Source organism: Zosterops lateralis (genome assembly GCF_965231275.1).
Source record: "Zosterops lateralis genome assembly, chromosome: 3".
NCBI lineage: Eukaryota > Metazoa > Chordata > Aves > Passeriformes > Zosteropidae > Zosterops > Zosterops lateralis.
Genome location: NC_139764.1, coordinates 67,700,281 through 67,722,910, shown reverse-complemented (window position 1 = coordinate 67,722,910; position 22,630 = coordinate 67,700,281). Strand labels below are relative to the sequence as shown.

Sequence of the window (22,630 nt, the reverse complement as noted above, 5' to 3'; positions counted from 1 at the left end):
AAATATTAACAAGGAATGTTCTCCTTCACAAAGAGTGAGCACAATCTGTTACTGCCCGGTGGGTGGAGGGCTGGTAAAGGCAGCTTTAATTCCCTACTTGAATCTCAATTTTTCTTGGCAATGCCTCTCGTGTAAGTTGGCTGCTCTAAATGACTTTGCTGCCACAGCCCCCTATGGATCATTCCAGCTGCTCAAAATAGCTGTTCAAAGTGAGGAAACCTCTACCCAAGAAGTATTCCCTAGGGAGAAATTTCAAGAACTCTACAGGCCCTCTGTGCTACTGGGAAAGTGTAAAGAGACTGGCTAAGAAAACAGAATTCATCATTGTCCTTTCCATACAAAAAAAACCCATTCATACTTTCTCATCTTTCTTTCTGGACTTGATTATTTGTTGACACCAAGCTTACACCGTTCAAGAACATGGGTAAGAGCAAGTTAGCTTCACACCAACTCTGTGACCTCTATGCTCTGCTGCTGTTTATAGCAGTGAAAATGGGGAGGATCTTCAGCATCCAGCTTGCATTCTGTTTCTGACTGCTCCAAAGCTCTGTTTTGGTATTGAGAAACTCTGAACCACTCTGACTGTTGGGCTTGGTAACACACCTGACTTAAAAAAAAAAAAAAAAAAAAAAAAAAAAGTTACAACAATAGTCACAACAGGTTTTTTGTGACATAGAATTTCCTCCTGCACACAGGGGAATGTACCTGGCCAGTTACAGCCTGTTGTGCCAACAGATTATTACAAAGGAACAAGATCATAAACAATTTTTGGCCCTGTGTCTCACAATCATGATGATATCTGAGCCTTCCTGTCTTCCCAAGCCTTTCTTCCTCCAGATTCAAATGTCTGATTAATATTATTAAAACAATTTCAAAACTGGTCTAGTTAAATTAGTGCAACTCCTTTGAATTGACATTTTCAAACCTGCTGGTCCTTCAGCTCCTGTCCTGCCCTTTATCTCTGGGTAATCTCAGTTGTAAACATGAATTCAGCAAACATCTTTCTAACACTGACTCACAGAACCTCCCTCTAATCCAAAACAATCTCCTTCTGTCCTTCCTGAAACCTCAGCCTGTCTCTCAGACAATACTTTGTTCATGTCTAGTTGTCACTCAAGTTCAAAAAAGAGCTTTCACTGTTTCTCTCCTTTCCCTCCTCCACCTGTTTTTTGTGTATCTGTCAGCAATCCAGACTCCTGTGAAGGAAGGCATGCAGCCTTCAGCTTTAATACAAATTTCTTTTTAGGTGATCTGATTAAATATACAACAACACCCTGCTACTTTTCTAGCACATCAGAAAAAATACTATTAATTTTACTCAGTGTTGAGATCATTTCCCTCCTCATGTCAGCTGGTGATACTGAGCTGTATTGTCCCTTGTTAAACTTTCAAACAAATATTTCATGTGGTTTCATAGGTTATCCATCCCACCGAGAAGCTTCCCAGAAATAAAAAAAATCACGTACTTAATTTTTTTTTTTCATCTTGTTCTCCCCCAAAATGTCTCAGAAACATTCTTACAGCTAATTGGTGTGCCTGAAGACCAAGGGACGACAGTCACAGATAGTGGGTTAGGGCCAGTCTGACTCTAGTGAACACTGTCTGGTAGCAGGTGCCAAGTCCTGAACTGGAAAAATAACAGATTAAGGGGGTAGACGAGAGAACAGTCAAGACTCCAGGAAATGATGAAGTTTGTGAGCACGTGGTCCGAGACACGCTGTGAGACTACACCACAGTCAAGATCAGGAAGCCAGAAACTCCATATAAAACAGGATCCATGACAAGAAAAAGACATATCTGGCTTGAGCAATGTCACACAGATCACTTGCAAACAGCCAGTAGGATCAAACACCTGACTGAAAACTAGAGAAAACATTAAATCAACAGAAGACAGAACTAGCAACCAATACCGCACATCTAGAAAGAAGGATGGGTGGACTGATATTAAAAGTAAATGTGGAATATGGCTGGACTAAGTCCACAAGCCCTCAGATGTAGTTCTATTAGCACTTAAAGTAGGTTTAATCCATTGTGACTACTGAAACTAGTGGTCCTGCACTCCCCATCCATAATTTCATGTGCATGCCCAAGCGCAGCTTCCTATTTATACCAATACAAGCACTTGTGTAGCTGGGACATGAACTGGCTTGGGAATCCGATGCAAATTAAAGCTGATCACAATTAAAAACGATTAAGCATCATTAAAAGGAAGCAGTCAGCATTAAACCTGATGCAGTCCACTACAGAGCCATGCGGGTGAAGTGTTGTACTGGCCAAGGAAGGAGGCAGCACGGAGGGACAGGCTGAGAAAGGAAAACCTTTTTTTTTTTTAGAGTTGTCACAGCTCACACGAAGTTAACAAACCCCAGTGAAGCCCCAGCAGTGGAGAACATGGCTCTGTGCCAGCTATGAAGGCTGTGCCATGGGAGCACACAGCGGCCACCTCGAGAATGATTCATGTCCAGCTGCCTTGGCAGTGACTCACCAGCCCGGTGACTTCACTCCTCGCTGGTGGACAGAGCCCACTGCCTGTTATACCGTCCGATGCTGTCTCCTGTCTCCTAGTAGGGGCTCATTCATCTGCCCCACCATCTGCTGCTGCCTGTCCCGGGAGCGCCGGCACCGCGGGCTCGGCGGGAGGACTGAGGGGTTTCTCTTCTTCATTCGGTCACTGGCGGGCCTTTCCCCAGACTACGGAGTTTATAACGTGTTATAGTACCGCTAAAAAACGCTTTAGGCGACCATTGATCTATATGGTTTTTGACATTTCTTCTAAATATTAAAAACAGAGTGGCGGGTTACCAAGTCCTGCCAAGGACCCGCGGTCCCCCCGTGCGCCCCCAAGGCCGTGCCCGGTCACTGGCCCTTGTGCCGCACACCGCGTACCGGGGACTGCCCGTGTCTCGGTCACACACACCGGGCTCCTGGAGGGGAACGGGAACTCCGCCCGAACACCGGCTGGGCTCCTCTTAGGAGCGAGGGGAGCGCCTTGCGGCGGGCACAGGAGGAAGGGGAAGGGCCGGAATTCTCGGGCTCGCCCCTCGCTAGGCGCAGAATGGTTTCGGGGGATGCTCCCCCGCCGTCTCTAGGCCACGTTCAGCCCTGCTTCTCCCAGCACGGCTCCCTACCGACCGCAGCCCGTGCTCCCCACCCGTGTTGGCGGCGGCGCGGTCCGAACCCGGCCCCAGCGCTGCCCCGGCGCCGCCCGCGCTCCATCTCCCGCTCCCTGCGGGCGGACGGGCGGGCTGCAGCGGGAGGGGCCGGAGGAACCGGCATATGCCTCGACGGGCACCGCCGCCACCCAATGGGAAGCGGGGAAGGGCGGGCTGCAGCGGCGGCCGGCCAATGAGCAGCGCGGCCCGGTGTGATGCGAGTACCGGCGGGGTATAAAGGCGGCTGCGTGCGCACCAGCCCCTCGCTTACACAGTATGGCCGGCGACATTAGCTAGCGCTCGCTCAACGCTCTTCTCTGTAACAGGGGAACACACGGACTACAAGGAACCGAACCGCATCGCCCGCCTGCAGCCCCGCTCGGACTGTAACCCGCTCACACACGCTCACGCCGCATCCGCCGCCGCGCACTCCGGGTGGTTTTCGCCCGTTTAAAAAAAAAAAAAAAAATCCTTCTTCTACTTATTCCTCTGTTTTTTGTTTTTTGATTTTTTTTTTAATTACTATTACACGAATCCCCCCGAAGGTGAAACCCGCCCGGGACGGACTGGGACCCGGCGGCGGCAGCAGCGCGGCCCGTGCAGCAGCAGCAGCAGCAGCGAACGGTGGCGGCCGGGGGCGGCAGTTTGGTTGTCGTTTAATTTCTGTGGTTGTTGGTTGCCGAGTTGTCTCACCATGAAGGAGAGCGGTGCACACTTCTTCGAAGGGACCGAGAAGCTGCTGGAGGTGTGGTTCGCCCGGCAGCAGCCCGCGCAGCAGGAGCCGCACCAGAGCAAGGGGTCCGGCGACCTCCGCACCATTCCCAGGTCCGCCAACCGCGGGGCGGGTGGGGCCGGGGCGGGAGCGGCGGCGGCGGGGCAGCGCTGTCCCCGGGGGCGGGGGGGTCCCCATGGCCCGGGTGTGGCGGCGCTCGGGGAAGGGGGAGCAGGTTCCGGGGTGGCCGCGGTGGGGGCTGGGCTCCCGCGCCGCCTTCCCGCTCTCCCGGTGACAGCCCGGTACGGCCCCGCTGGGGTGACCTTCCGCCGCCCTCCAGAGCCCCTCGGGCGGGGAGGTGCCGGGGACAGGGACGGAGCCATTCCGCGCCGCCACCCCGTGCGGCCCGCGCGGTTCCCGCTGGCGGCGTGTGGCGGAGCGGGGCCGGGAGCCGAGCGGGGGAGCGGCCGCGCTGTCGCAGCGCTGCTGGCGGCCGGGGCACGGCGGCGGCGCCCAGCCCTCTGCGGCGGCTCGTCCCGCTCCTGCCGCCGGTTTCGGGATGAGGAGGCTCGGGAAGTCCCTGCCCGTGCCGTGCCGCGGAGAGCGGGGTTCGGGAATCTCCCTCCCCGATAACCTAGGCTGGAAAGGGAGATCCCTGTGGCGGCGAGGGCCGATGGTTCCCCTCACACGGGCGGTGTGGCGCAGCCGGACAGGGCCAGGGAGCGGCTCTCGCCCAGCGGAGCGGGCGGTGCCCGGGGACCCTCCCGTGTCTCCGGCGGCGCGGTGGGCACCGCAGCGAGGGGGGCCCCGGGGAAGGGGATGCCCCCTCCTCTCCAGAAGTGTGGCCGGAGCCGCGTTTACACGTGAGTGTCCTGGCCGCGCTCCCGGCCGCGCCGCTGCCGAGGCTCTCCCCATTGAGGGCCGAGGCCAATGGGAGCGGGAGGCCGCGGAGGGCCGGGCCGCGCCCGCCGCCCAATGGGCGTGTGGGGAAGGCGCTGGCGCCGCGCTCGGCGCCGCCCGGGGCGGGGAAGGCAGGCCCGGGGCCCGCTCCGCTCCGCTCCCCGCGCACGTGTTCCGCACCGGCTCCCGCCCGGCCCCGGGAATGTGCCGCCTTTGTTAGCGCGGGACGGAGCCCGCGGCCACCTGCCGGAACGCGGGGCGACCCTGGAGCCGGGCTGGGCTGGGCGGGCCCGGGGCGGCTGCACCGCCGATTGCCAGAGCTCCATTTTGGAGCGGGACAGTGCAGAGACACTGGAGCTGCGTCATCTTTAGGGCCCCTTCCAACCCAGACCGTTCTAGGAGTCTATGGAATACTTAAACTTCTGACTGTGAGAGTCCAGCCTGTAGATCCACAGAAAATTGTGCTCTGGAAGTGTCAGAAAATGGTAGCTGCGAGCTTGAGATACAAAGCGAAATCTGCAGAACTGTGGATGAGCTTGCAGTGGCAACAAAAATGGTCTGTAGGTGGGATCAACTGACATAGTTGAATAATGTAGGCTTGTCCTAAGCAAACAGGGCAAGGCTGAAGGTTACGCTCAGGGGAGTAGTTCACCTTCAGTATGGGTAGCTCGTCAGCTTTTCAGATTCAGCATCTGGCTCTCAGATCTGCATGTACATACCAGTGTTACCCAGTGGTCTCTGGTCAAGGAGTTTGAGTAAGAGAGCTTGTCATAGTGTATTTAATGTTTAGAATATGTTAATAACCTCTATTCACAGATACATCCTATTTGTCCTTTCCTTTGTTGTGGTATTTCTCAGCAAATCTCCCATGTGGATGTATCGGTAGAATTAGCTATTCACAGGTCTGTGAGCAGAGAACTGCCTTTTTTTTAAAGTAATGAATAATCCACGTGTGTGCATGTCTGAGTGCTCATGGTTAGTGGGAGCTTCATTTCTGCTGTGCCAGAAGCACTGCAGAATACATTTTTACCTCTGACCTGTTGGTGTAAGTAGGTAATTTGCTTGTGTAACTTTGACTTGTGGGGCTATTTAGACCTTTCTGAATAATGTAGTAAACATGGAAATCGTCAAATGTGGTTTTGTAGCTCTTTGAGGCTTAGTGGTGTAGCAGATACAGGGTAACAGCTTGTATAGGTAATGTCCAGGCGGTCCTGGAAGGAGAATCCTAGCTGAAATACTTGCAGATGATGTGAGCTACTTAGCTGCTGGAGGAGCAGTGATGTGTTTGTCTTAAAATGTGAAAGGCTCCAAAAGTACTCGCTTGAGTTTGTGTTAATATGTAGATCTAGTTTAGAGATGTTATTCTGCGAATGCTTTCCTCACTGACACATTCGTACTCTCTGGTGTTCCATTTGTCAGCTCAGAGTAGTGTTTGCAAAACTGCAAACCGAACTTTTAAACTGCTCCCAGAATATTTAATGTAATCGCAGTGTGGGTGCTGGGACAGTTCCTTTGTGTGGTTTAGATATGGCTGTAAAGTTTTAATAGAGTGGATAAAAACTGTTAACGGTTGAACGTGTGGTCTTTAACAGAGTGTCAGAGCTGTGAGCAGGCTTTGAAGACTTTTGTGTTAATTGGCTCTTAATACAGCATGTTAATCGAAGTTGCTTACTTTCTTTGGTAGGAAGCTGTGATTTGTCTGAAAGCGCTATTAACCTGAGTCTGCTTGTTATTAATTATCAGTGATACCGTGTTTCTAGCACGAAATGACCTTCTACAAACATCCTCTTTTGGAAAACTGTCAGAATTAAATTACGTGTTGGAGCTGAAAGTCCTGAACACAATGTATCCTGCTATGCTAATTCTATAAAGGTGATTGAATAAGCTAGTTTATGTTGTCTGAAATCAAAGCTGAAACTATAGAACAATAGCTAAATTAGAATCAAGTTGCAAAGCAGTTGAGCTTGCCTTTTGTATTGTAATACCTGCTTAGTAGTGAAATGTGAACCATTCATGTACTGAATGACTAAGCTGGTGTTCAAAGCTAAAAATTTCCATGTTGTGCGTGCTTGTTAGGGATTAGATATTTTAAAGTCTTTGCTGGATATCATCAGCAAAAACGTTCTTGAGCTGATGCAATAAGACTTTTTTCCACATTTTTTCCCTCCTATGGGCAAACTTGCTTTCTGGATAAATTTTGGATTATGTGTAAGGTATTTCAGAAAAGATCTGTCATTTTAATACATTCAATAAAGGTCCCAACTAAAAAGTATGGAACTTGAGCTTTACTTTGTTGTTAACTTTTGGGATGTTTTTTTGCTTTTTGCTCACTTGTTAATGAATTATGCAGAAAGGTCTTATGGTTCAAATAGTTGCTGGCAAGCATCTAAATATGCCTACTCTGCTTATATCTAGCAGTGGAATGAAGTTAATGTTTTTGTGGTCTAAAAATAATTTGCTTTAATTTTATTGCTTGTTCTCACCATGCTTTGTAACGCATGCTAGTAAAACTAAAAAAAATAGCCTTAAACTATGTATAGAAAAGAGAGGGTTTGCTGAAAACATGATGAACTTGCTGCAAGCCCTGGATTTCCATGGTGATTGTAGTGCATTCACTATCCCCCACAGTAAAATAAGCTATTTATTCCTTCAGATGATGTGCAGCTATGCATTTTCCATCTTAAGGACTATCAAGATCTTGAATGCATAGAAGTTTGAAACCATAAATAAATGTCGCCAGCATTAAAAACTCATATCTCAAGCATTCAACCCTGAGGAATACTTTGAATTTGAGCACATTTATGGATTTTTAACCTGCTTCCTATTTGTCTATATTGCATGGGGACACAAGCTGGAGAGAACTGCAGCAATGAACAGTCTGGGGTGACACTGATCCAGCATTCTGATCCTGTGCTACAAGAAAGCTCCCAGGCACCAGTAGTCAATGATTTGATGGGAGTCCTGTGAATCCTTGCTGTGTACTGCACCCTGTAGCCCGAGTCAGCTCACTGCTGCAGTGCTGCTGCACTCTGCCCCTTCCCCCAGCCCTGGGCACTGTTACCTGCCTTGTTTCCTCAAACACTGAAGGTACAAGGAAGCTGGGCATGAGCCCTGCTCTGCTTCTACTCCTGCAGTGCTTTGGAACAAAACTGAAGGGACTCTGGAAAGAAGGCAGGGCTGTGCCAAGATAAGGGCTTCTGTCCACGTGTACTTGTGGAGCTTTTTTATGGGCAATGCAAGGTTATTTGGAGAACTGTATGTAAGAGTGCAGTCTTCCCCTCATCAGAATGGATATTAATCAATTAGATTTTAGATCAGGTTCAAAACTACAGGTAAAATGTTTTCTTGTAACTCAAAACTGTAATTTAAAAATGGTTTCACACAACGGAAACAAGCCTTTTTATTCTCACTACTACCGAATCTGATACTGCTTGCAGGAAGTGAAGACTTACGTTGAAGACTTTCTGACATTTTCTCACCTTGCCAGTAAAAGTGCAGAAGCATTTGGGTAGTCACTTTCTGTCAAAGGTCTGGGCCCTTAGTGAGACTCTGTAGAAAATAAATAAGCAGCTATTGGTGTATTCCTCAAAGGGCTTTCCTAATGGTTGTTTGCTCAGCCAGGAGAACAGGAGGACTTGGGGCTTTTGCTGCCTTACAGTATGTTCCTTCTGGAGAAAATTACACTCAAATTTGCCCTGAATGTTGTTTGTAAGTCCTGCTGTGCCCGCTGGGACTCATGCTTCCTCAGACACTTCACATGTCCTTGGATATGAGAGACTTGGGAATATCCATTGAATATCTTCAGATGTAAAGGATGGAGTCTCCCCATTCCATGTGACTGCAATTGTGGTGTAAGGCCCACAACAGGTGAAATATGCAGCCTTCAGAGCTCCAGCTGTGGCCATCTTTGTGCCCATTGCTGAAATATCTTGGTTTCATTTGGGAGTGACGCTCTGAGTAGTTGGCTTGGGACTTTCTAGGTAAGAAGGATTTTGTGAGCAGTACTGCATAGAATCGCTTTCAGTGTGGATGAAATTTTCCTCCCCGGGTGCCTGTCCCTCAAGATTAAGGGCATGTTCCTGGAGGGCTTCTTAGGTTTAAGATAAGGGAGATGTGGGCAGTCTCTCTGTATCTGTGCTTGGAGCATATAGAGGGTGTGACACTTTTGTGCACCCCACAGATATTGCCTATGTAAACTTAGCGAGTTGGAAGTGCCTTGAGCCTAAACTCAGGCTGTGTAAGTCGTTCAAGGTAACCTATCTTAAACAGCAGTTTTCAAATTAAGTTATATTTCTGATAGGAAGTAATTTACATGCAGCTGTCTGCAGAGAAATACATGGGCTGCTGAGAGGTGCTTTAAAATGTTTGTGACTTTTGTGTAATCTGTACTGTTCCTACCTGTTTTGGGATGCTTGAAAGCAATGTTACAGCTCTGCTGACACCAATGTTTAGCCAGCTTTCGTGTGTCTTGGCTGCATCTCCTCTGTGCAGACAGTTTAGACACAGTTTTAGGCTGGATCATGCTATATTGGTAGGAATTTGGCTATTCAACTGTAATAGCCTACTAATGAGGTAACTGATACCTATGTGCCTCCTAAAAACAATTAGTAGGTAACAGATGAGGGGATAAAAGATTTTTCTGCAGTCAAATGCTTGACATTAGAACAAGGTCTTACATGGTCAAGATTAAAAGGCTTATTACTTATGGTGCTATAGAATTGTCAGCTGTTCTATTCTAATGAAAAGCTATGCAAGAGTATGTACCTGACTTAAGCTGTCTTTAGGAGTTCCATATGATTTATTTCCTAAAGATTCCTGCCCTACTGCAATACAGGTTTCTTTCACTGTGCTGAGTGGCTGCCTTAGCAGGGTCCTGTTACTGGGGTGGTGTGCTTGAGGAGGCTGTTGGCTGCTGATAGGAATGAGTTCTTGATGTAGTTCTTAATCTCTTCAAATTGCTATTAGCACATTGCCAGTTGGCCTGAAACAGCATTATTGTGCCTAGTATGCTTGACTCTTGTTAAAGAATGTGTTTTGCCCCTTAAGGTGAAGGCTCAGAAGAGGCCAATAATTTGGTTCAAAAGCACGCGTTTATCTGTCAAGGAAAACTTCCTTCTGAAATATGATCCTTTGGAACTTGGTCGAGAGGAACTGTTGACTATTCATGAAGCATACTTCCTACAGTTAAGCTACTTCTCAGTTATAATAGCTTTTCTCTAGTGACATACCTGGTTGGCAGTTTGAATGGAAGTTATTAGTACTCTGGTAACAAGTGTGTTCATAAGGCACTAAATATTGCAACACAGGTATAGGACTAGATTGTTAAACTTGATATTTTTTTTCTTCCTTTTGGGATGTTCTGCTAGTCAGGTGTAGAACAAACAGCTTTTTACCATTCAAGCAAGGACAGTTCCTCACACTTGAGCAGATGTATTCCATTTTGATTTGATATTCTCTGAGAAGGTGCAGTCATTTAAGTGCATCGTGCCTGCCCACTCAAGAAACTAATTTGACTCTGGATAAGTAGCAGTTATTTGAAAATTCAGAAAGAGGATCTTACAGCTTTGGAATGAAGTGATCAATAAGCCCACATAAGTGAGGAGTCACTCTCAAGTTGGTGTCTGCAGGTCTGCTGCAGAACTTGCTTCCAGTGAGAGCTGCCAATGACTCTCATGGATCATATTCTACTATGTTTGAGTATAGGAAAACATTTCCCAAACTGGCATTGTCCTGATGTCTGGCTATGGGAAATAATTTAGGAAATATAATACCTTGCACATTTGTCATTGAAGGGGGAATTTTGAAGAGCCATGATGGTACTTCATTGAGAATCAGTCTTACTTGGGTACCTTTTTTTAGTTGCAGGCTTTGCTTCCAAGTTTAAACTTAACTCAGTTATGAAACTAGTAGTGTTCTCAGATACTTAAATTACTAACTTAGTGGATTTTTACTTATCGAATGGCTGCAGTACATGTAGTGATAGCCATTGAAATACTATCTTTAAGGTTGATTTTGTTTCTTCATTCAGTTGTGGGTAGCTATTGCTTGTCTCAGCTAGTGACAATTACATGGATAAAAAAAAAAGAAATGCAAGAGTTGACTTGTAGTGAACTTCATCTACTTGTTACAAAGTGGTCCCAGATGTTCTTCCTTAGCTGTGCTTTAAACAATAGAACATGCCAAATACAAAGGTCATCTTGTTTAAATAGATTATGTTGGATCAAATCCAGCCTTTCTTTAGTTTTTTTGTACTTTAAAATGCAGAGGGACACAGGCCTGGATCCCTGCAGAACTTCTCCCTAATGTGGCCAAGTCTCATCCTGGGTGCTGCAACCCTTTGTTAGTCTCTGTATGCTTTTAGAGTGGGCCTGGCATCTTGTCTGATTCTAAAGTTGTAGAATTTTTCCTTAATGCTGCTCTAGACAGATCAAATTATGGCCTTGCCCTTTATTTCTGTAAAGGCTGAACACAACATTTAGTGTATGCTTAGCTATGGTTTCTGTAGTATGATAGTGAGGACATGAGCAAAGCTGTGAGATGCAAAGGTCTTGTGCAACTGCAGATTTCAGCCGGTACCTAAAACCAACTGTAGAACCTGCAAGCAAAATGGGACTTCCTTTGCATTGTGGGCTTTCCACTTAACACCTGATAGGGTGTTGTTGGTGCTATACTGACCCCTCACTGAACTACCAAACTTGTTGCATCTTCCTCTGCTAATATATGTCTGAAATATGGGCAAGACATTTCCCTGAAATGCATGCACAGAACTGCTCTACAGTGATACTTAAAGAAAAGTGTCACTTGCCTGCATCAGGCTGAGGTTTTGACTGTCTGACCTGGTAAGAAGCTTGTGAAGGCTGAGACGTATGGTCTTGCAAAGCCTAAGATAGTTACATGCCCATTAATACTTGGACAAGTACAGAATCAGATTTGTAGTAATGTACAAATGGGGTTAGTACAGCTCAGCATCAGGGAGCCCTTCCTCACCTTTCCCAGATGCAATGTCAGACTCTGGGTGTTTATTTAATGCCAGGTAGAATGTCAGTAGGGATGCTGGAATGGTTTGAACAATCTAATACATTACCTAGTTCAATTTACACACAGAGTGGCTGGCAAACTTATCCTGGTGTGCTGTAGCCAGAGAAAACTAAATCCTTTAGTACTGTTACTAGCAAAATAGTATGATTTTCCAGGGCTATATATTGTTATATCTATTTAACTCTTTGCATTTACCAGTCTTTTTAAGGTGAGCAGCCACTTGCATTTTCATGTACATGTGAGTTTTAGGAACAGAACTAAATCTGGTCAACAACATAAGCATAGAGATGAATAAGTGTGTGGGACTTGAGTTGAGCATTCAAAATAACCTTTTTAATTTGACATGGAGATTTGAGTGTCTGTCCTGTCATGTCTGTGTTTGCAGAAAAGCATTTCATCAAGGGTCACTAACTGGGGTAAACCTCACTTTGATTTTAAGTATCCAGTTATATCACTGAATTTCTAGTTTAGTCAGATGTATACTTGATTATGAGGAGTTTTTAAATGGATAGGGTATTCTTAACATATGCTCTGGTTGAATCATATATATAAATATTACTATTCTTGTGTAATATGTACTTTAAATGGGAAAATCCTCAAATATTAGTAAAGGTACAGAATTCAGTTTCAAAAGGCATTCTCCTGAATGGAAGAATTCATTGAGGGAGAAGTTAAGGCATTTATTTGCTGACTGTTTAGAAAGGATAGAAAATATGTGGATGTTTTAATTATACATACAACAGAATCTAAAACTTCAATTTCACAAACTGATGACTTTTCTAAGGGGAGAGGCTGGTGGCTGCAGGAGAAAGCATGTTGATGGAATTAACAGTGAGCGCTCTGTCCTGGAGTACAGCCATGAGGCTTTTGCAGTGTCAGTAAAGGGTGAGAGGTCTGCCTCCTGAAGAAGGATTAGTCTGACAGCTTTATAAGGGCAAGCTGAGCTTGCTTGCTGATGAAAAATTGGCAATTTTTTTTCGTGCTTCTAGCTCCTGCCGCTATTCCAGTTCTACTGACGGGCAGCTTAGTTTTATGCTGGGTTAGTAAATCTCTTGGATCGTGGCATCTCTGAGGACAAGAGCCAGCACAAACCTGCAGGTGGAACATGCCACGGGAAGGGAGAAGTAGGACAGCTGGCAGTCTTGTAATTTTGTGACGTCAGGAAGCTGTATCTGTTCCTGTCTTATTTATAGTAAAATTGACTATATTGAATGCTACTAATCTGGTGTAGACACAAGACTGGAGTAACAACCAAAGTAGGTTTTTGTAAGCCCATCCTTTGTCTTGAGTACTTGAAAAGTCTTTTAGCTTAATTTGAGCACTTGAGGTTTTTTGTGTTGTTTGGTGTTTGTTTGGCTTTTGTTTGTTTCAGATTTCTTGTAGAATGAGTAATATTAGTACAGAATTGAAATATTAAACTTCTACCACCATACTGAATTCTAGCACCATAGCTACAATTTGCACTGTATGGAGGAATTCTGTGATCCTGGTTGGTCAAAGAGGAATTCAGGCCTTTGAAATTTATTAATTTTTAGTTTTTCAGTTAAATTATGAACTTGACTTGAAATTGGTCAATTAAAACATCTTAATGATAGCTTACCAGTTTATTACTATAGTAGTTGCCAATGACTACTGTGTTTGAAGTGCATAGAGGCTCAGCCTAAAGCATACCTTAGGTTACCAACATGTGGGATGCAGGATTTATGGTTATCATGACTCACCTGGTTAGAAGCTTGAGGTTGCTGTTGAGCAGTTGTCTGCATGCAGCAAATCATGGTAACAGATTTTGAGGACTCCTGGGCCATCAAGAGCAAAGAATGGAGTATTACTGTATTGGGAGACAGTCCCTGTATGAAAACTCTTCCCACTTTGTGCTCTCAGATCCAGTAATTCACAACTCTAGTCTTGTTTGGGCTTTTTACCCAGGGCTCCAGCAAGCTTTGGTTTGTTTAACCTGTTGTTTGTGCTCTTCTATAATTTCTTCACAGGATTGAGTGGGACAAACTTCTGGAGAATGTGCATTGTTTGATCATAAGTGTGACAAAAACTGACAAGCAGGAAGCTTATGTACTCAGGTAAGACACTGGCTCCTTCTTTCAGTCCCTAAGAGGGGAAAAAAAGTGAAAGCTGTCATATGTGATGGACTTGACTGAGAATCCAGTCTTGGGTTAATGGCAAGTTGATGGCTACAACTTGCAGGGATCTCCTGCTCAGAGGTGCAAATCTCTTCATAGTTGTTTCTTTTTTCCTTTAACCAAAAGGATGGACAGAGCTGTGGTGGCTTTGCACCTCATCACTGAATTTTGTGCATGGGTAAATAGATGTCCCCAGTACAGAATTTCAGTGTTAATTACTTCAGCAGAATAGGCTATAGATGTCTCCCTTATCAATCAGCAAAAAAACCTTATTGGTAGATCAGCTTTAACTGCATGTTACACAATTAAGTGGAACAACTCTTGCAGCTGACTTAAGGGTATCTATAAAACTGCAGCTTTCCTGGAACCCTGGAGTTTTTGTTGTGCTGCAGTTAGTTGTAAGGACGCTACTTCTGCCATGTGTTTTTCATCTTGCAGAATACTTTCTTGCTTTTTGTACGTGAACTTTACCGACACATTTGACATTGTCTGGTTTACTTCAGATTACCAATACTGAAGTTTTTGTACTCTTTAAAGACTGCCTTGAGGGCAAGGTTGTGCTAAGAACAAGCTAGCCAAAGAAACTCTGTTCAAGTCGTGTTTCTTCAAGAGCTTCATATATTTAAAACAATTCTGGAAAGAGTAACTAACTAGCTGCACCGCATCGTGGATGAAACTTAGTTTTGTATTTGATTTTGTATTTGTAAACAGCATTTCAAATTGAGTTATTTGAGCTAATTTCTACTCACATTGTTCAGTTACCTGATGAAAAGATACTTGTTATGCATGTTTAAATGTTCTGGATTAGCTACTGGATACTACTAGCTATAGTATCAGCTAGCTCCAGTTCAGCTGGGCTGTAGTTAGGGATCTGACTTGGTATATGTATAGTTAGTTTCTGTGTCTTACTTATAATGCATATCATAGAGCTGTGCCTGTGTACCCACTTCACAGCATGTTGGTATTTCTCAGATAGTTTGAGGGTGTCTAATGTGTGTGCCTTTCACTGTAGTGTGACAGCTCTGTAATATCATGCTTGGGGCAGGTGTTTGTTTTGGGAAATCATAACAGCTCTCAAATGTTTGCTGCATTCTATTGATTTGATCTGTTTGCTAAGTATGTTTGTGCCATATGCTGGGTGTTCACTTAAGAGTAATGCATTTGGTTGGGATAAGGACCAAGACCTAACAACTCCCTCCTGGCCTGTTTTATGTAGAGCACTTAATATATTCTTAACACCTCTTTTACAGTGAGAGTAGCATGTTTGTCTCCAAGAGACGTTTCATTTTGAAGACGTGTGGTACCACCCTCTTACTGCAAGCACTGGTTCCCCTGTTGGAGCTTGCTAGGGAATACAGTGGGTTTGACTCAATTCAGGTAAGGTGTCAAAAATCTTCCTTGGAATGTACAAAAAGCTTTTTGCTACTATTTCAAATTGACTCTTTTTATTAAATATCCTGAAACGTGGACATTTGTATGTGCTTCCCATAATGGGAAGGCTGTAATGTAAGATTGCTCTGCTGTAGCAGTTGCCTGTTGATCTGTCTCTTAGTGGGTGCTAACTAACAAATGCCATTGTGCTGAGTTACTTGTGGATAACTGTGCCCATGCTGCCTAGTGCAAAACAAGCTTTAAATAAACTCTCTTGAAGCTTAGAAATTAAGATAGGAATAACTGTGTGCCTCTGAAACGGGAATACAGGTAGCAGTGTTTTGACAATGAGAACAGGTCCTGTGAAAGTTCATGATAAATGCTTGCATTTGTCTAAATTCTTAGATTCAAGATGGATGGATATACTCAATACCTAATATGCACCTTTATTTTTTCAGAGCTTCTTTTATTCACGTAAGAATTTCATGAAGCCTTCCCACCAGGAGTACCCACATAGGAATTTCCAGGAAGAAGTAGAGTTTCTTAATGAAATTTTCCCAAGTAAGTTGATGAAACTTCAGCAAAGTTGGGTGAAGGATTGATGTTTTGTGAGAAGTGATGAGCAGTACAATAGGTACAGGCTGCCAGACCAAGAATTCAGCAGTCCTTGCATAAAAGTCAAAAGCTATCAATACTTGTTTTCTGAATTTGTGATACTAGCTTGCCAAGATCAAAATCTAAATTATACTAAGCTTGACATTTAGCACCTTGTCTTAACTGGGGTCATCTTCAGACTTCCGGTCACTCTGCAGAATTCTGAAAGCCCTATTAAAAACCTAGGATAGTAATTTAAACTAAGTAATACAGTGAAGAAAAATGTGGGCTTTTCTTAGAGACTATACTAAAAATTGAATTTAAACCTTTAATACAGTTTAAGACTTACAAGAAGAATCTTACATTTTAAAGTAACAGATTTTGAAGGAACATCAAAGCTGTGGTATTCATCTGAGTTATTTGAAAATAAATTATAATCATAAATGTATTTAATAGAGGCTTTAAGAGTACCAGGGTTTCTCTCTGTGCATAGCTAAACTGTAATATCAATTTCCTGATAGCAGCCTCTCAGCTGGGGTGTCCAGACGCGCTTTTTGCTTTTCTCATCATTAAACTTTGCATTCCTGATGTTAAATACCTGATTATTTGATACAGCCACTGACTGCATCAGTGAACCTCATGGGGTTCTGTGAAAGGCCCCTGTCTTTAAATGAGAAATGAATACAATATTTTACATAAATGTTCCACTGTGGTACATTAACTGGAGGCTTTTTGTCTTGTCTAGATGGAGCAGCTTATTGCATGGGGCGTATGAACTCTGATTGCTGGTATGTATGTGAAGAGTTGTTGTCTTCATGGTGGAATTTGGTGCTGTCAGTATGTGTTACATACTTGATTTGTGCTTTGTGTAGGTACCTGTACACCCTGGATTTCCCAGAGAGTCGGATATCCAATCAGCCTGATCAGACACTGGAAATTCTGATGAGTGAGCTTGACCCAGTAGTTATGGACCAGTTCTACATGAAAGATGGTGTTACTGCAAATGATGTCACTCGTGTATGTTTGCTTGAAAACTGAGCATTTTGGAGAATGGTGGAAATTGGGCAACAAAATGCTTCATTCACCTTTTAATACAAGGTTTATTTTATAGTAGGAGAGATGTTGTAGAAAGTGGCAGATTAATACTTTGGAAGAAAAATGGATTTAACTCAGGAATGTTTTGGGGAATGTAGCTTCATGTTTTCAATGCCCTTCCTTTAGTGAAAGCAGCAATATGCAGTGCTTTGGGTGGTTGAAAGCTTTTACTCTGAAGAATGTAGGAGTAGGAATAAAACCACAATTTGAGTAACTTTCAAGGATGTAGATTATGAGGAGTAATGCTTAGGCTGGGGATAAGGAATGCGAAGGTTAAGTAGATATCAAATCAGGGAGCTGTTTGGATGGGGGAAGGGCAGATTTGGGGTCTAAACATAACTTGATGGGTTTTCCCCCTTTTCCTAGATGGGGAAGTCATGTGACATGAACAAGTTTTCCTGACAAGTACACTGACTTCATCTTGTTTTCCATCTTAGGCTTTGATTCTCATACTGTATTTGCTTTTGAGATTTGGCTGTAGCTCAGGTACTGTGTGGTAAATCAAAACACTTGGGATTGCGCTTCTTCCTAGGGTATAAAGTAATAGATCCTTATTCTAGAGTAAATGTAAACAGCCTTCACTCTGGATAGTGGTTGAAGAGAAGCTCTGTTTTCCATTTCAGCAGCAAAAGCAAATAATTTTGAAGTTCTAAGCTGTTTCCTTGTCTTGGATGGATTCAGCTGGGCTCTGTAAAAGGCAGTGAGATAGCTTGCATGCAGCTTGTCACTGACATGGATGTAGTGACAGGATGCAAACCAAGGTCACTTCCAATGGTACACGTAATCAGACTGACTTCTTATCGGGAGAATTCTGGCTAAATAGATATTCATTCTGCCTTCGGGTTAAATCTAAACATGTGTAAGGATGCATGATAAGCAGAGTTGTTTAACTTTGTTTCAGATGAGTGGAATTCGTGACCTGATACCAGGTTCTGTTATTGATGCTACAATGTTCAATCCTTGTGGGTATTCAATGAATGGGATGAAATCGGATGTAAGTTTTACACTCATTAATAATAAATGTTGGTAAATAAAAAGAAATAAATATTTGGTGATAATACCTTATTTTCTTTTTCAGGGAACTTACTGGACTATTCACATCACTCCAGAACCAGAGTTTTCTTATGTTAGTTTTGAAACAAACATAAGTCAGACCTCTTATGATGACCTGATTAGAAAAGTTGTGGAGGTTTTCAAGCCAGGAAAATTTGTGACAACTCTCTTTGTTAATCAGGTGAGTTTTCTTGCATGACCTTGTCAGCTGATGAAATTACATATAGACACAAATGAAGCAAGGCTAGAGGTTTTTGCTTGGAGATTAACAGTTTCCAGTTTGCCTCTATATTTGAGTGGTAGCTTCTTTGGAAAGTAAAAATACTCTTCTGTCTTGCTTTGGTATGTACTAAATCTGATCTTCAGAAAACTTCAGAATCAATAAGATGTAGCATCCCAGAATTCTAGTGACTTCCTGTATAGTTCTGTATAGGCATAATTTCTTTCTTTGGCGTTTTTCTGGATTTGCCTGCAACTGCCAGTTGCAGAACACTTGCTGTTAACGGTGTTGCTCTCAGCTAATCATAGAACTACAAAATGATTTGGGTTGGAAGGGACCTTAAAGATTATCTATCGAGTTCCAACCCCCTGCCATGGGCAGAGATACCTTTCACTAGACCAGGTTGCTCAAAGCCCCATCCAACCTGGCCTTGAACACTGCCAGGGAAGGAGCATCCCCAGCTTCTCTGGGCAACCTGGTCCAGTGTCTCACCACCCTCACAATGTAGATTTCTTTTTTTCCTAATATCTAATCTAAACCCACCCTCTTTGTTTAAATCTGTTACCACTTGTTCTACCACTACACACTCTGGCAAAAAGTCCCTTTCCAGCTCTCTTGTAGCTCCCTTTTAAGGGAGGAGCACCTGGAAGGTGCTCTGAGGTCTGCCCAGAGCCTTCCCTTCTCCAGGCTGGACAGCCCCAACTCTCTCAGCCTGTGTCCATAGGAGAGGTAGTCCACCCCCCTTAATTGTTCACAGAACAGCAGTACCATATGTAGGGAGTAGAATCACTTCTTAGGAATGAAGCTTTCTGCACCACTGTCAGGAAGGGTTTAAAAACATGTTGGTAAGAACCGTATATGAAATGCAGTGTGCTAATCCACCTCTAAATTATAGTTTTAAAAGTAACTTTCCCTTTTTTTTTTTTGTTTTCTAGAGCTCTAAATGTCGCACAGTGTTTTCCTCTGCCCAGAAGATTGAGGGGTTTAAACGTCTTGATCACCAGATTGCCCAATTCAGTGATTATAATTTTGTTTTTACCAGTTTTACAAAAAATCGCCAGCAACAGCACAGTTGATTAAGAATGAAGAAAAAGCGCAAAAAGAAATCCCATATAGAAGGTGGTGGTTGCTTTCTAGTTAATGATTCAGGGGGCCATGCTTTCCACTCCCACCACCTTGTAGTTGTGGAAAGCCCTAGGTGTAATCATAGTATAACCATTTTGAATTGTATGCATTATTATATCAAGGAGTTAGATATCTTGCATGAATGCTCTCTTCTGTGTTTAGGTACTCTATGCCACTCTTGCTGTGAAATTGAAGTGCATGTAGAAAAATCTTACTGTATGAAACTTTACAACACTTGTAAAAATGATTCAGGTAGAATTACACACAGTATAGTTTTTCTCCAAGTATCACCAAAAATTCCCCACAGACAAGGCTTTCGTCCTCATTAGGCTTCAGCCTCACCCTACTCACTGGGGACAGTTCTCTGTTAAATTGTCACTTTTTTTTTTTTCTTAATCTATGTTGTGATTTCAGTCTAAAACAGTTTTTGATGAACTTCTATGATTTCTAATGAAACTGATTCCTAATAAACACTTTCATGTTTGGAGAAAGTTCTTAAAACAGTTACAAATTGTTTTGCTACTACAGGTGGTGGTTGATTTATTTTTAAATCAGACTGACTTTTCATACTCTAATAAAGCTTGTAGGACTTTGCTCAGCTCTGCTGTAGAACTGGGCTAATGCATTCATTGGTCTTTCACCTTTAGTAACTTGGTATCGGTACTAGTGCAGGCTAAATTGTGTCTCACCTTAATGGTCATTTGTCTGTCCACATCCCCGAGCTGTCACACTGCTACGCAATGGCACAATGTGATAATGAAGGTCCAAGACTTGACAGGGAAGGAGCTGAGCCAGGCTTTGAGTGCTTTGGTGTAATTGTGTGACAGCTTTGCAAAGTGCAGGTTCATAGTGGCGTTTTCTGTCCTAATCACTCGTTATGTCAGAACAGGGAGCTGGTGCTCCTGAGCACTGGCAGGTAGGGCCAGTGGAGGAGTGGAATTTGCCAGTCTGGCTGTGTTGATTGGTTTGGATTATTCTCAGTAAAACCTGTGACCTGCCACTTCGGACTGTAAAGAGTGCTTCTAAACTGGTCCAGTGTCACTTCATTTTGTTGTTCCAAGCAAAGCTAATGCCTCTGTCTTGTGACAGTCCTGTGACATTGTTGTGCATGTGACTTATGTTGTACTTGAGTGTTGTGACTTCATCTGTTTTTTCCTCCTAATTGCTAAGGTGGTTCCTCTTACTGTGACGTGAGGGCATTAAGTGAAGATGTAGAACAAGAACTGTCTGGGACACCTGGACAGAAGTGAAGTAGAATGCTATTCATGGAGCATAAATAAGTGTGTAATTCAAAGTCACTTTAATGAGTATTGACTAAAATGCAGGCTTTGAAAAGCTGGCACACTTTCAGCTATGTTTGTTTGCAAATACTGGGATTCTAACAGCTGTGAGACCAGCATGTTAACAACAAAATTGAGATTATTTTTCCCCTCTTGTCCGTGCAATGTTTTAACTTTCTGGTTTGATGCAGTGGTTCTTTTGTTCCTTCCGTATTTATAAATGAAGCACTTTTTCAGTGCTTCTAAACTAAAGTCTGCTTGGTTAGAAATCAAGTGGTTGGAACATTTTGAGTTTTTTTTTTTAAGCATATTATTGATATTCTTTACCAATGTTATCAATTACATGCTGTAAATGGCACTAATGCTTTTTGGTGTTAATATTGAGGACCAATATTTCAATAGAGGTTTTTTTGTTCTTGCATTGTCTCAATTGTTCTGACATTTTTTTGGCTTGAGGTCCTTTAAGTAGACTGAAGATCCCTTTTCAAGTGATACTGAAAGAATGCATCTTACAAAAAGAAGCATAAGCCTCGTCTATGAAAATGAAAGCTGTTGTGAATGGGTTATTGAACTATCTGAGTGATCAGGATGGGGGGAGTATGGTGTTTATAATTTCTGTGGTGTTAGACTTTGATCATTTAAAAATATCTGTACCACAACTTAATGCTTCAATAAAAGTTCGCTTAAATTGTTTGTAGTGATGATCCAGCAATTCTGTCCTTCATCTCTTCATGCTTTTTGGTACCAAATGGTTTAATTCTGAAATTGATTTATGTCCTTACTGTCCTGATTTGCACTGATCCTGTAGGAGATGCATCTCAACACACTGGCAGCTTAAAATGAGGCAGCATGTGAAATGAAGCCAAGTGAAAATGTTACACTATTCTTGAAACTAAAACTGTTTCTCTAAATGAACAAAAAAAGTTGTCTACATTTAATTAACCTGTATCTTTTTCTTGAGCATTAAATATTCTAAATAGCCCTCTGAATTAAGACAACTGCTTCTAAGTAACAAACTGGCATACGTTTATGTACTTAAGCTTAGACTGGCTTTGAGAGTTCAAGGTGAGATTTATCTCTTAAGGTAAAGTAGGCAGGTACCTAATCTAGATAGTAACCTATACCAGAAGCTAGTGGCTGGGAATGTCAGTGCTAAGCAGATGTAACGAGCTCAGTTGAAAATTCCTTGAGTTCATGTGATAAGTCCTACAGGAAGAGCAGCTGTTTATTCATACCTGCAAAGCTCCAGCAGTGCTGATACCCCCCAAAGTCACCTAAGTATTATGTTGATATTAGAGGTATAAAACCTTTAAATTGTTTAGTTGTGAATACAGATTTCATTAGTCACCCAGAACCTTTTCTGTGATGTTACATATCTCTAATGGTGTTCTGGATAGTAAACAGTAGCTTCTAGTTATTCCAAGTACTTAAAACTTTTTTAAATGCCCAACAAACTCTAGGAAAATAAGAAAATCCAATGTGCAGCATCGAGAGATCCTGTTTTAACAATCTCGAGAAATTAGTAGTAATCTACCTCTGAAGGGTACTGATGGACCTGGTGAAAGCTTGTTAAGCCACTTAATTATTTAACAGTTGTCCTGGTTAACTGGAAAGGTTCCAGTTGGCTGGAGGATAGTAAATGGGATACCCACCTACAAAAAGGGCCACAAGGAGGATCTGGCAGCCTGATCTTGTTGCCAGGGAAAGTCATGGAGCACAAGACACTGAGCACTGCCACACAGCACATACAGGACAATCAGGCCCAGCCAGCATGCATTTGTCAAAGACAGGTCCTGATTGACCAACCTGATCTCCATCTGTGGCAAGCTGACCCACTCTCTGGATGAGGGGAAGGTGGATGGTGTCCACCTGGATTTCAGAAAATCCTTAGGTGCTGTGTCACAACATGCTGGAGAAACTAGGTGCCCTGTTTGCTGGGTAAAAGAACTGGCTGG

The 22,630-nt window shown here is 43.4% G+C and overlaps 1 protein-coding gene across 1 annotated transcript; it reads left to right on the top strand.

Moving 5' to 3' along the window:
• The first annotated feature begins 3,408 nt into the window (after window positions 1-3,408).
• On the top strand, window positions 3,409-21,368 carry AMD1 (adenosylmethionine decarboxylase 1). The gene is made up of 9 exons (XM_083857490.1): window positions 3,409-3,977; window positions 13,791-13,877; window positions 15,188-15,314; window positions 15,767-15,869; window positions 16,648-16,690; window positions 16,775-16,919; window positions 17,899-17,991; window positions 18,076-18,231; window positions 19,206-21,368. Exons 1-9 carry the CDS (start codon window positions 3,847-3,849, stop codon window positions 19,344-19,346), a joined length of 1,026 nt encoding a protein of 341 aa, XP_083713616.1. The 5' UTR covers window positions 3,409-3,846; the 3' UTR covers window positions 19,347-21,368.
• Window positions 21,369-22,630: the final 1,262 nt, after the last annotated feature.